This window comes from Oncorhynchus masou, chromosome 5, assembly GCF_036934945.1.
Source record: "Oncorhynchus masou masou isolate Uvic2021 chromosome 5, UVic_Omas_1.1, whole genome shotgun sequence".
Lineage (NCBI taxonomy): Eukaryota > Metazoa > Chordata > Actinopteri > Salmoniformes > Salmonidae > Oncorhynchus > Oncorhynchus masou.
This window is the reverse complement of record NC_088216.1, coordinates 40,471,777-40,485,965: the sequence shown is the minus strand read 5'-3', so window position 1 is coordinate 40,485,965 and position 14,189 is coordinate 40,471,777. Positions and strand designations below refer to the sequence as shown.

General features: G+C 40.1%; 1 protein-coding gene across 2 annotated transcripts; it reads right to left on the bottom strand.

Annotated features, from left to right (window-relative positions):
- Positions 1 to 6,872: 6,872 nt before the first annotated feature.
- LOC135539578 (ADP-ribosylation factor-related protein 1-like) lies at positions 6,873 to 11,209 on the bottom strand. Of its 2 annotated transcripts, XM_064965539.1 has the most exons (8): positions 11,132 to 11,208; positions 10,603 to 10,695; positions 10,385 to 10,472; positions 10,185 to 10,267; positions 9,977 to 10,058; positions 9,049 to 9,119; positions 8,064 to 8,164; positions 6,873 to 7,916 (listed from the first exon to the last, which is right to left on the bottom strand). In XM_064965539.1, exons 2-8 carry the CDS (start codon positions 10,693 to 10,695, stop codon positions 7,829 to 7,831), a joined length of 606 nt encoding a protein of 201 aa, XP_064821611.1. In that variant the 5' UTR covers positions 11,132 to 11,208; the 3' UTR covers positions 6,873 to 7,828. The 2 variants fall into 2 exon arrangements, with proteins under 2 accessions (XP_064821611.1, XP_064821610.1); XM_064965538.1 differs by having other exon boundaries at positions 10,603 to 11,209.
- Positions 11,210 to 14,189: the final 2,980 nt, after the last annotated feature.

Below are 14,189 nucleotides of genomic sequence, written 5' to 3'. Positions count from 1 at the left end.
TCCGACACATTGGAGCGTCTGGGTTCCGGTTTAAGCAGGCGGGTTTTAAGAAGCGCGTTTTGGCGGGTCATGTTTCGGAGGGTGGATGACTCGACCTTCACCTCACCCAAGCCCGTTGTGGAGTTGCAGCAATGAGAAAAGATTCTAATTGGATCACAATTGGAAATCACAAAATTGGGGAGCAAAAGGAGGTAAAAATAAAATTTGGAAATAGAAGGTAAAGGGTTATTCTACAAAGGAAATCCAAGGACATAGTGTCTATACTATAATGAGCTCACTGTTGCTGTCACAAACTCCAAACAGTTGTTAAATTTTATATTAATTTCCCATTGAGCAAACAATTTATGTACTTACAGCAGTCAAATACATTTTTTTTTAAATTACGTTTTCTCTTTGGTGGACCTTATTTTTGTGTTGTTGACATTTGTCAATAACACTCTTAAATGGAACTGTTTATGGTTGTCCTGACAATAAAATGATAAAACACTTCATTGTGAGGCTAAATATAAGCGCTGGACATTTAGATAAATGATGTGTCTAGTCAGTGAGATAATTTTTATAATTGGATGAATTGCGGAGCTGTGCTTCAGCACCACCATTTTTGCCCACCATTTGTGGATGAAATGACAAAGACTGTAGCCTACATGAAATGTTGGAGTATTTAGAAATCCTAACGTGATTCACTTCACCTGTTTTTCCAAAGAAAATTCTGTACTACTTATTAATTGTTGTTTGTGACTGTCTTTCTGCTGCTATTGACAAGCCTATTAAAGAGATTAAAATAAACTGTTATTGGTACTCTGGTAAACTTTGGTAAACTTTATTGATCGTCTGCAACCACAGAGCTTAATGTTAACTTTTCTTGCACTGAACATTCCACATTCAATCCATTTAAAATAGAAGTGGAACTACACTTTTACATGTCTTTAAAATTGGATTGTATTGGAACCAAAACTGTAAACCATCTATAACTGACAGACAATGTAATTTTTACCTGGATTAAGCAAAATAAAAATGGAAGTGCTAATCCACTGTGGGCTCTGCCGCCTCAAACATACTGTCAATCAATCATCAATTCATCCAATCCTATTTTCTGTATAGGGGCAGTTTCTTGGACACAGATTAAGCCTAATCCTAGACTCAATTTCACTTTTAAACCGGACTGCCTGAAATTGCATCTCTTAGACATGTTTTTAATTTTTAATTTAACCTTTATTTAACCAGGAAGGGCTCATTGAGATTTAAAATATCTTTTTCAAGAGCGTCCTGGCCAAGATAGGCAGCACCAAGTCATTACAAAAATTAAAGACAAACAACATGAAAAACTAAAAGTATGCTAGTAAAAACCATAAAATTCACAAGAGTATAACAAAATCAAAAACAGCAAATTAAAAACATTGACAGGGCAGGGAATCAGTCTTAAGATCATTCATCAGTGATTTAAAAATACCAATCGGGACAAGTTCTTCCAGTTAAAAAGTATTCTGTAAGGCGTTCCAAGGCGATGGCACAGAGTACATAAAAGCCCTTTTACCAGAGGCAGGTTTAGCTTCAGATTAAGCAGCAACCCATTGAATGATTAAGGAGCAACCCATTGAATGATTAAGGAGCAACCCATTGAATGATTTTGATTAAATCAATTTACATGATCGTTTCTGTACGTGCAAAGAAAACACGGCTGACATTTGTTTGTTTGAGCCAAGGCTTTCATCTGACTCTCTTTGGGGAAGGCACATCCCTCCTTCCCTACAAGTACTGGTCACCTTGAGATTTTTGGAATCTGGAACCTTCCTTCATAAAAAAGGAAATTTGTGTGGTGTAAGTGAATGGACTGTATGCAGAATAAATAGTCACTATGTTTGCAATGCTATATGTGAACGGAAGGACATTTACAACAAGTTCCCTGATGCTGCTGCCCAAACCAACTACAAGGTAGAGTTATATGAATATGGGAACTTCTCGAGAGTCATTGATTGCATAGATGGATGTCATATTCTGATCAAGTGTCCCTCTACAGCAAATGCTGAGGAGCACAGGAATCTTAAAAACTGGTTCTCAATAAATGTACAAAGTGTGTGCACTCCCAATTTGCAGTTCTCCAACATTGTTGCATATTGTAAAGGTGGAACTCATGCCTCAAGGATTTTCCAAAAATCCGCTTTGTATGCTCAGGTTGGAGGAGTACAACATAGTGGAATCATTCTTGGTGACAGTGGGTATGCACAGACCAACTTCTTGTTCACCCCCTGTTTTCATGCAATAGGACCTGAGCAACAACGATACAACCAAGCTCACTACCAGAGGTGTAGTGGAGCACGTGTTTCTCTCCTCCTTCATAGCCAACTCAACATGAAGAATGAGCATCTTCATATCATGCTCTACTTTTAAATGCATTAGTTTTCACTAATGAAATTCCATGGATAGTTTTTTTTGGGTGATACGCACAATTAATATTAGCAGCACAGATGTGCAGCACAGCTCTCTTAAGCAGTGGGAAGGATGCGCCACACCCGGCACACACAGCCTACATCAGCTGGTGAGCTGCGGGGGAGCAAGCGATGAGTGTGGGCAGACAGCCACACTGGCTCCGCATCGCGCAGGCGACTCTCTTGCTTCCCTGTAGCTAACCAGTCACCAGTTTCGAATTTGTAGACTCAGTCAACCCTCCCAATTTCCTCACTGCATTTCATAGACAGGTTCTGTAGCCAATGTTACCCAGTCTCCCTCTTTTGCTCAGAGAAGGCGGCTTGATTCTAACCCTTACTGTTCAAAAGATATGACCCATAATGGCTAAGTTTGTTTCTATCTTGCGACCTCAGGAGGTTGAAGAAATGTGGCTTGTCACCCAAAACCCTGACAAACATTTACAGATGCACAATCGAGAGCATCCTGTCGGGCTGTATCACAGCCTGGTTTGGTAACTGCACCTCCCTCAAACGCAAGGCTCTTCAGAGGGTGGTGTGGTCTGCAAAACTCATCACCGGGGGCAAACTACCTGCCCTCCATGACACCTACAGCACCTGATCTCACAGGAAGGTCAAAAAGATCATCAAGGACAATAACCACCCGAGCCACTGTCTGTTCACACCGCTATCATCCAGAAGGCGAGGTCAGTGCAGGTGCATGAAAGCTGGAACAAAGAGATTGAAAAACAGCTTCTATCTCAAGGCCATCAGACTGCTAAACAGCAATCACTAACTCAGAGAGGCTGCTGCCTACAATGAGACCCAATCATTGGACACTTCAATAAATGGATCACTAGTCACTTTAAACAATGGCAATTTAAATAATGCAACTTTAATATTGTTTACATATCTTACATTACTCATATCACACAATACTAACACAATACTTATTTTCCACCATCATTTGCAAATAAATTCATTAAAAATCCTACAATGTGATTTTCTGGATTGTTTTTTCTCATTTTGTCTGTCATAGTTGAAGTGTACCTATGATGAAAATGACAGGTCTCTGATATTTTTAAGTGGGAGAACTTGCACAATTGGTGGCTGACTAAATACTTTTTTGCCCCACTGGACATACTGTATTTTATACCATCTACTGTACCTTGCCTATGCCGCTCGGCCATCGCTCATCCATATACTTACATGTACGCATTCTCATTCACCCCTTTAGATTTGTGTGTATTAGGTGGTTGTTAGGTTACTTGTTAGATATTACTGCACTGTCAGAACTAGAAGCATACGTTTTTCACTATTCTCACATTAGCGTCTGCCAGCCATGTGTATGTGACCAATAAAATTTGATTTGATTTAACTTGGAAAGACAGTAGCGTGCAATATCGAAGAGCCCTTATTGCTGCTCAATCAGCCTATTCTTCCAATCTAATTTATTTTTGATACTGTTGAAAAGCTAACCAAAAATCAGCATTAAACCAGTTAGATAGAACTGGTTCTTATTGGACGGAAACGTGCATGTGAGAGTAATAAATTATACATTTAATAAAAACTGTTGCACCTACAAACTTAGTCATCCTAAATATTTAACGTCCTATGGTCACTTTATGGACGCTGTAGTCTTGTTTTAATCCAACATCTAGAATTTGAGTGAGGTAGGCAGTGAAAATACTCGGAAAACTAAATTGGTAACAACCCTGTTAAAAAATCTGCTATGACGTTCTCTGCAATGTCTGGACGGATCATCAAGGAGTGTGTTGTATACCTCCAATGAAGTTGATAAATACACATAATATGCTAGGGGAATGATTATGATTGTATGTATTGTAGACTAGGGGCCACGCTATTATTAGACCTTGGCCAGTGCACTGAGGGTTAGTCCTGCTACAGTTTGATGTATGACTTCCGTGAGTCAAGGCCTGGCTGAGGCCACATGTCAGCACTCGTCATCCCGAGGTGGGTGAATTGGGATCTATAGTACTTGGACTAGAGGGATGATGCCCTCTGCTGGCTTCTCAACACCACTTCCTGCATTACTTGTACTTTATTCATGCCAGTCAGTGTAAGTCCACCACAGACAGAATCCACGAGAGAATACGGAGCATGACATTTGTATGATTCTTAATATCCATTTGACAAAGATGTTTATACATTAACCTGGGGTTCTGATCAAAGACGTCATACCCATAGGAGGCACAAGGGCACGTGCACCCCCTCGGATGTTTTTCTTCCAGATGTTAAATTAATGACTAAACTTAAGTTATCACAATTATTTATAAAAATATCCCTCAACAGTATTTTGCGGAGGGGTCACACTGACTGGACCAGGCAAAGCCTGAATAAGTATACACACAAGTCTATAAGTCTACACATAGAATGAATAAGTCTCCACACAACTCAAACCTACTCATACAACTCAAATTCCTTAAGAACTTATTTAGAGGAACAATATACTGTAATAATTAGCTTGTTGTAAAAGAGATGGCTTTAAAATTATATATATTTTCAACCCTTTCCTGTCCTAAAGTTTTATATCTATAGAAGTCATTTGATCAAATCATCAGATTTTTTTGGGTTACACAACTGACATGGCATTTCCTGTCAAAGCATGTTTTAACCCTTCTGACACACCTGTGGCTAATCTGTATTGTGTCATCCCTTAGTGACATGCTCTTACTTGTCAGTCAATGTTATTTCCAAGTAACTATTAAGTAAATATGACTATTTTAGCCTTTTGGTCATAAATTAAGGTATACAAATACATTTGAAATACTTTTTTTTTTAATTGGTCAAATCCACCTCGCAGGGATCAGTGCTACGCCACTGCTTTTATCTATAAGTTATGTATAACTATAAGAAATCTATGATGTGTCAAATAAATGACATCCAACTCAGGACTCCAGCTATGCATTTGGTTTGTTAACTTGCTAGCTAAGTGGCTGATGTCAAGATCAAGCTTCTTGGTTACAGCAGAGACATTCAAATCCCTCCTGGATCCCTGTTGCCTAAATGGTTTTGTGCATCAATTTCTTTTGCTGTTGAAATAGTGCCCCTTGTGTGCACTTCCAGTAATACTGTAAACCCTAGTATGGAAAAGAAATGGTATGACGGTATGAAAATCTGGTACTGTCCAACCCTAATATGAGTAAAGACCTTAAAGCAGTAACTATAGAATAGTGAGAATTCTGTTGAAATACATTAGCTTTTTCCCAAGGGTGCTTTAAATACAAATATATATTTTTTAATTTGCTGGATTTTTTATTATACAATGTTTTGCTACTTTATGATTATATAACTGTGCCAGTTTTGCATGTGAGCAAAGAATGACCTCACATTGATTACATTCCTTCTGGTAAAGGAAACAGGATTTATCTGCAAAGCCAACCCCCAGGTGTGGTGGACAGTATCTCAACAGTTCATGTTCTAAGAAATCTATGCTCTATTTTCACCTTTTGTGAAACCTATGTTCAAGGTTTAATTTCTGCAAAAACTGACAAAGGAAGTGTAGTGTCTTGTTGCTAGGTAACGATCTAGTGGTTGTTGATCCACAGCATAAATACTGCAGCAGCACTTCTTGAACTGCACTTCCCACACACCACTGTGACTGACGTGTAGCACACTAGATGTGATACACACCACAATGGTTTGGTCATTCTATACGGTGGGTTCCATAACACGCAATACATGTGTTGGTGTCATCGTTGCATGGGTAGGTAAGTGTGAAATATTGATTTGCAAAGTCAAACAGAAGGGATTCAGGGACTTTGTGATAATCAAGCAAGTGAAGTGGAATCCACAGTGGCAAGAAAAAGTATGAGAACCCTTTGGAATTACATGGATTTCTGCATCAATTGGTCATAACATTTGATCTGATCATCTAAGTCACAACAATAGAATAATACGATATGTTTAAACTAATAACACACACACAATTATACGCTTTCATGTCTTTTTTGAACACACTGTGTAAACATTCACAGTGCAGGGTGGGTAAGTATGTGAACCCTTGGATTTAATAACTGGTTGACCCTCAACCAAATGCAATAACCTCAACCAAATGTTTTCTGTAGTTGTGGATCAGACTTGCACAACGGTCAGGAAGAATTTTGGACCACCTCTTTACAAAACTGTTTGGGTTCAGCAATATCCTTGGGATGTCTGGTGTGAACCGCTCTCTTGAGGTCATGCCACAGCATCTCAATCGGGTTGAGGTCAGGACTCTGATTGGGCCACTCCAGAAGGCGTATTTTCTTCTGTTGAAGCCATTCTGTTGTTGATTTACTTCAGTGTTTTGGGTCGTTGTCCTGTTGCATCACCCAACTTCTGTTGAGCTTCAATTGGCAGACAGCCTTACATTCTCCTGCAAAATGTCTTGATAAATTTGGGAGCAGGTGACTTTCTTTACATTTCTTCACCACACTAACATCTAAAAGCGAAACAACAAGTCAAACAAAAGTGTCAACTGTTTATTACATCTTCATAATGTCATTCAAATAGGCTTTCAGCCTGATCATTGGAGATACTTTGCATACGTCACCAGGTTAGACAGAGTAAAAAGAGGGAGGATGCCGCTGGGGACACACATATTCCCTGAATAGGGAATAGTGTTCCATTTGGGACTCGACTGTACACATACACCACACACAGGCAATTTCAAACTATAAAACTAGTATTTAAACAGGTCCTGTCAATGAAAGGGAAGTCATTTATATATTGTTCACCCTCTGTACAATTCCATTACATGTAGCATCTTTGCATAATATAAATAACAACTCAAGGTTGTGCCAAGTTTCATCCTCTTACTTAAAAAAAAACAAGCATTGGGATGAAAAGTAAATAATCCATATCAATTTGATTCATATGATCCAAAAGAAAAAGTTGATACTAGATCAGCACCCTACTCTGAGACGCTTTATGAATACGGAGTATACTACCGAAGGGAAACGGAGGTACTTGAGCCAGATAAAAACTTTATCGACTTGACACTTATGCTTTGATCAGAATGCCTCAAAAAGCATTTCATCCAAATCAGAGTACATATCCAAATAACATACAATAATCAATAGTTTCCCAATTGTTTACCCCTGATGCTAAGCTGTATCTGAAAAATAGACTTGAGTTCACAGCACCCACTCAAATCGGATGAGAGAGAGAGAAGTTAATTGCCAGGGCATGGATAGAATCCATCTCAGTTTCTGAAAGTCACACCGTAGCAAAACGGGCGCCTGGGTCGTATTCAACAGGGCAGAACGTAGAAAAATATTTTAAAGTATATTTCAACTGAAAATGATTTTTATTGGACTGACAGTCTAAGTAGTCCCTTCTTGTTTCAGTACGTTTTCTACCATTTGGTGCCTAATGAATAGGACCCGGTTTCGGAAGCCCTAGTGGGGAAGCCATGGCTTGCTCTATGTGATGTCCTTCAGTCTCGGTGGCCGGTGAATGTTTCTGATGACGCACTTCACCATCCACTCGATGCCTTCGTTAACCCCCTGCCTGAGAGAGAACTCATTATGAGCAAAGAGTACTGCTTTTCTTAAAGCAAAGATATTAAATTTCACATTTCTCTCTCTCACAAACACAGGAGTTCTCTCAAACCAGGTGCACAATAGAGAGTAAAGTGGAATAGAAAACTGTTCTTACCCTGTTATGGCTGTGCAAGGCTGCACCAGGCAATCTCGTTTTCCAATCTTTGGTGCACAGTCACTAAAAGTGGTTTTGATGTCCGGCACAGACATACAGTTCTACCGAAAAAAACACAAAGAAATATGCCTAAATAGATACGATCTTAGAGATTTTCAAAGAGACCGAATTGACCAAGCAAAGGGATAGCTGTATGTGGTGGAAATTGTCAATCACATTTATTTCAAGAGTACAATAACGCCGCATTAAGGTGAGCTTGAACACTGAGTAATACCAAACATTAGGTACATCTTCCTAATATTGAGTTGCACCCCCCTCCCCACCTTTTGCCCTCAGAACAGACTCAATTTGTTGGGTTATCCACAAGTTTGGATGCTGGCCCATGTTAACTCCAATGTTTCCCAAAGTTGTGTCAAGTTGGCTGGATGTCCTTTGGGTGGCGGACCATTCTTGATACTCGCGGGAAACTAAAGCATGAAAAACTCAGCAGCGATGCAGTCCTTGACACAAACCGCTGCGCCTGGCACCTAACTAAGACCATCCCCCGTTCAAAGACACCTCCATTTTTTGTATTGCCCATTCACCCTCTGAATGGCACACATACACAATCCACGTCTCAAGGCTTAAAAATCCTTCTTTAATCAGTTTCCTCCCATTTCATCTATACAGATTGAAGTGGATTGAAGTGAAATAAACACGGGATCACAGCTTTCACCTGGTCAGTCTGTCACGGAAAGCTCAGGTGTTCTTCATGTTTTGTACACTCAGTGTATAGTACGGGTATGGTGTAACATATTATAACACAGAGTCATCTACGAAAAGTATGCATGAGGGATGGAGGACTACTTTGTTGTATTATATATATCATATTATAGGCCAAACAACTTCTGCTGGCAACAGGCCTTGTCATATTTTAGTTTATACAAGGCATGGTTAGTTTAGACTTCTTTTCAAAACAACCCCAGACTGGATTATATAGGCCTACCTCCACATCCTGCTTGTTGGCGAGCACCAGGAGAGGCACACCTTCCAACACCTCACTGCTGATCATTTTCTCTGGAAAAAAGAAAAATGGAACAGTCAGTCCAAGCTATGGTTTAAATACTCGATTGACTGGATTTGCTGACTCCCTCTCATGAGATGCTAAAACACAACATCACTGTTTTTACTGCTCAATCTTGAAAACTTGACTGCTGACATGCACAATTAGGGTCGCTGCATTGCATTGGGTAGGATTAGGCAAGATTTGGCAGCCGGTTATAGCGGCACTTTGGTAATTGGCTGCCCCTGTCAGGCATCCCTCATCGGCTACTACACAGCCGACGGCGCCCCGGCCACCAGCTCATAGCCGTTGCTCATAGGGGCGGCAGGGTAGCCTAGTGGTTAGAGTGTTGGACTAGTAACCGGAAGGTTGCAAGTTCAAACCCCCGAGCTGACAAGGTACAAATCTGTCGTTCTGCCCCTGAACAGGCAGTTAACCCACTGTTCCTAGGCCGTCATTGAAAATAAGAATTTGTTCTTAACTGACTTGCCTAGTTAAATAAAGGTCAAATAAAAAAATAAAATAGCCACCCCCATTTCCACTTCTCTCGAAGTTCACAACCACTAGCTATGGTGATGTGTTTTTTGCGATTATCCAATTGTGAAAGTCACACTCTCTGATTGTATTAACAGTGAATAAAACACTAAACGATTGAATGAACTATCCCTTTAAAGTCATTATATTGGTGCAAGCAGGGGCTAGGGAGTTCCCACCATATTTTTCACACCAGCATATTCCTTTTACATCCATAATGTGGAGTGTACATTCAGTTAGTCAATCAGACTGTAGCCCATGACAAATACCACTCTGTGCCCTGTTGACGTTTGGCATTCTTCTCTAAATGCTTCAGGCAAGCTAGTGAGGAACTCACCAAATGCCTCTTTTGATTCTGCTAGTCGCTCCTCATCGGTGGAGTCTATAACATAGATCACACCGTGGGACTCGGCGTAGTACTGTGGATTCACAAAGCCATGTTTCAGTAGTCAACCTCAAATCATTGTACTTGAATGACAAAAACAGACATGACTTCTAGCTAGATATGGTGTGTGTGTGTGTAATTTGATGTCGGTGCTGCTCACTTTGTCCCATAGCGACTGAAGCTCCTCTTGACCACCAAGGTCCCAGAACATTAGACGAGCTTTGCCCACATCGATTGTGCCAACTGCGTGAAGGAAGCAGTCAGAAGAACATATTAGAATGGCATGGACTCCTGGAAAAACAATGTGCTACAATTGAATGCAACACAACAAGCTCAGTCTTACTGGTTAGCTATACTTACTGTTAAGTCCAACTGTAGTGGTGATCTTGGACAAATTCATTCCCTTGTAGTTCTTACTGAACTTGGTCTTGGTCTGTTCCAAAAAGGTCTGTGTGTAGAACATACATGACTAAATCAAACAAGCAGCAGCAGTTCATCCAACAGAGACAAACAAGGGCAATGCGCGGTGCTCAGTGTGCTCTTCCAACGAGAGAAAAACTGCAATGAGACAGACTTACGGTTTTTCCTGCATTGTCAAGTCCTAGGATCAAGATGCAGTATTCGTCCTTCTGGAACACGTATTTGTACAGACCAGATAATAAGGTGTACATCTTCGAATTGTAAAAAAAAAATACAAAAAATAAACACTTGCTGATGATGCGCAAGGCAATAGACAACTCACATTGTGGAAATATTCAAGCTGTGTGGCTAGCCACGTTAGCTAGCTGTTGTTATGACTAGCTATTTGCCTGTGGTTTGAGGCAAGCAAGCTAAACATTATCTGTCCGTAATCGATACTAGCTAGCTGACCTACTGCCACCAAATACTAAAGTGAAATATAATGCGCCAATTAAGGCACAAATACCTGGCTAGCTACAGTGCAGTAGCTTGCTAATGCTAGCCAACGTTAGTTAACTGTCTAGCTCAAGTTAGTGCTGCTGCGTGTAAAACGAGATTTGCGAGCAGACAACCTTCAGCAACTTACAAACTGCATAAGGAAATCAAGCTAAAAGGATGAGCTAGGTCGACAAAATGTCATCTAGCTACCTTGACAGATGGATCTTATTTCATCTAAACTAATTTGGGTGTAAACACGGCGGCCATCAGTATTTAGGAAGTAGCTGGTAAAGCAATGCACTGTGGTACTTCTTCTTCGATGGGGTTAAACGGCGGTCGGCATCAAATGTTAATGATCCATTACCGCCGGCAGCTGGACGAGGCATTGAACAAGAAACAAACAAAAAAAACATTCCGGGAAAGGGGTAAAACGACTTCAAACAAAATAAAACACGTTAACTAAAAATTGTTTAAATAAATAAATAAAACATCATACTTCAATCACGGTCCACTCCAAAATACATCCCTATACAGGCTCAGGGGCCTGTGATGGGGCGACATTCACCGACAGAATTTATTGCACAGCCACAAAAACGTTCAGCGGCATTCACAATGATTCCAATTTTCTTAGACTTCTTTTCTGCTTGTGTTGTACAGTTTATGACCATTCAAATGAATAATACAAAGTCCACTTGTTTAACATGCAGCATTTCACTATCCCTTGGTTGATGAGAAACCTTGTAGTTGTCTCTACTAACTTTGCTTCTTCACCGCCTCTCGTTACTTCAAATTTTATCACCGCATCCAGATAGGAGACACGCTGAACACATATGTGTTTCCTTTCTCCCCAGATATGAGTGTTTTGTCACATCCTGTCAGTATCATTTGTTTTCATTCATTTAGCGTGTTGGGCCAGTAACCGAAAGGTTGCTAGATCAAATCCCGAGCTGACATGGTAAAAATCTGTTGTTCTGCCCTTGAACAAGGCAGTTAACCCACTGTTCCTAGGCAGTCATTGTAATTAAGAATTTGTTCTTAACGGACTTGCATATTTAAATAAAGGTAAAAAATAAATGCTGTGGTGTTGTTTTTCAGCAGCAGGGACTGGGAGACAAGTCAGGATCGAGGGAAGATGAATGGAGCAAAGTACAGCTCCTGAGCGCTCAGGACCTCAGACTGGGGTGAAGGTTTATCTTTCAACAGGACAACAACCCTAAGCACATAGCCAAGATAACCCAGGAGTGGCTTCAGGACAAGTCATTGAATGTCCTTGAGTGGCCCAGCCAGAGCCTTGACTTGAACCCAATCTAACATCTCTGGAGAGACCTGCAAATAGCTGTGCAGCGACGCTCCCCATCCAACCTGACAGAGGTTGAGAGGATTTGTAGAGAAGAAGGGGAGAAACTGGGGAAAGGTCATGAGACCCACTGAAACTTCTGAGTCTGTCTCACTAGTAACTAAAAGCAGTAGTATAATTTCTGAAATTGTTATACAGTAAATCACCAGTATACTAAACACAAGACAAAGTGGAATCCACATTTATTCAAATGTAGTACTTTCTACAATGTCTGTGTGCATCACAGTTATCATAAAGATATCAATAAAACATTTGTTTAAAACTGACTTACCTTGAAGAGCAAGCAGAGACATTAAAATTCCTACATGATGATAAACACTTTACCGAATACATTTTCTCGACTATGCGAACTTCTCTTTTTACCCAGATTTGCTCCCATCCACTGATCTTCAAATATGTACATGTTCACCTTCTGTGCTATTTCTTTTCATGATACATTCACATTATTATTATTGATATATTTTCTCTTTTCACTCTTCATGAGTGTCATCTCCCTTTGTATGTTGATTTTATTTAGACTCCATTCCTTTGGAATTGAAACTCCTCTTTAGCACAAAATGCAGGTGGCACAAAAAACTGACTGCCATCCATTGTCACTTTGTGTCACCACGCTGTCAGATCATCTCACTCTCTCTTTCTCTCGCTCTCTGTACACTATAGAGGGGACTGCCTTTCACTAAAACACAAGACAAATGCTGCCAGTCTCGGTCCTCATTCATCCCCAGGACACTCAACCCTAAGGCACTTACACAATCACTTCAAATGGGTTGGTACATTGTACTGTATTGTATGCTTGCCATTATCTATTGAAAATGCATCCCTTTTAATATTTTTTCATTTTTTTCATACAATATAATACTTTTTAAAATTAGATGGAACATTTTATATACAATTTATAGAATTTGATCATGTGTTCGACAAATGTATTTCCCTGGTCAAAACTGTTCATTTGAATATACATTGCACAAATGATATTGTTCAGTCCATCTTTACTGTACACCAACAAGAAATTATGTCACTGTTAAGGCATGTCTCTATTGTCCTGATTTGCAGTATTATAGTATACCAAGTCTTTCCATCAGCAAAAACAGTGGCATACTACAGTTTTGTTCACAGCTATAGGTGAAAACATCACAGAGTGCGCTTGAGAATAAGGACAAACAGTTTTTGTTTTTCTCAGAGAAGAGGAAGACTGACTAACCATCCATTTTGTGACAATACAGCTCAAGAGTGTGAAAATGTCCTCCTGTTGCCGTCGGGATTCTTCACCTTGATGACACAGTTTGGGATTGGACTAGAAAACAACGTGTAATATACTCACCTGTATGCTGCCTTGAAAGCTTGAGCATTTTGTAAAGAAAAAAACATTGTGAAGAATAGTCAACAAGTAAACTCAGCAAAAAAAGAAATGTCCCTTTTTCAGGACACTGCCTTTCAAAGATAATTAGTAGAAATCTAAATAATTTCACAGAACTTCATCGTAAATGGTTTAAACACTGTTTCCCATGCTTGTTCAATGATCCATAAACAATTATTGAACATGCACCTGTGGAACGGTCATTAAGACACTAACAGCTTACAGACGGTAGGCAACTATGGTCACAGTTATGAAAACGTAGGACACTAAAGAGGCCTTTCTACTACCTCTGAAAAACACCAAAAGAAAGATGCCCAGGGTCATTGCTCATCTGCGTGAACATGCCTTAGGCATGCTGCAAGGAGGCATGAGGACTGCAGATGTGGCCAGGGAAATAAATTGCAATGTCCGTACTGTGAGACGCCTAAGACAGCGCTACAGGGAGACAGGACGGACAGCTGATAGTCCTCGCAGTGGCAGACCACATGTAACAACACCTGCACAGGATTGGTACATCCGAACATCACACCTGCGGGACAGGTACAGGATGGCAA

Bases quoted from the DNA above. Each gene is read 5' to 3' on its own strand.
- LOC135539578 (XM_064965538.1), bottom strand. From the start codon at position 10,695: ATGTACACCTTATTATCTGGTCTGTACAAATACGTGTTCCAGAAGGAC. The intron at 10,268-10,384 runs GTAAGTATAGCT...TCCTTCACGCAG, and splicing joins CACTACAGTTGGACTTAACA to TTGGCACAATCGATGTGGGC. The intron at 8,165-9,048 runs GTAGGCCTATAT...TTTTTTCGGTAG, and splicing joins CCAACAAGCAGGATGTGGAG to AACTGTATGTCTGTGCCGGA.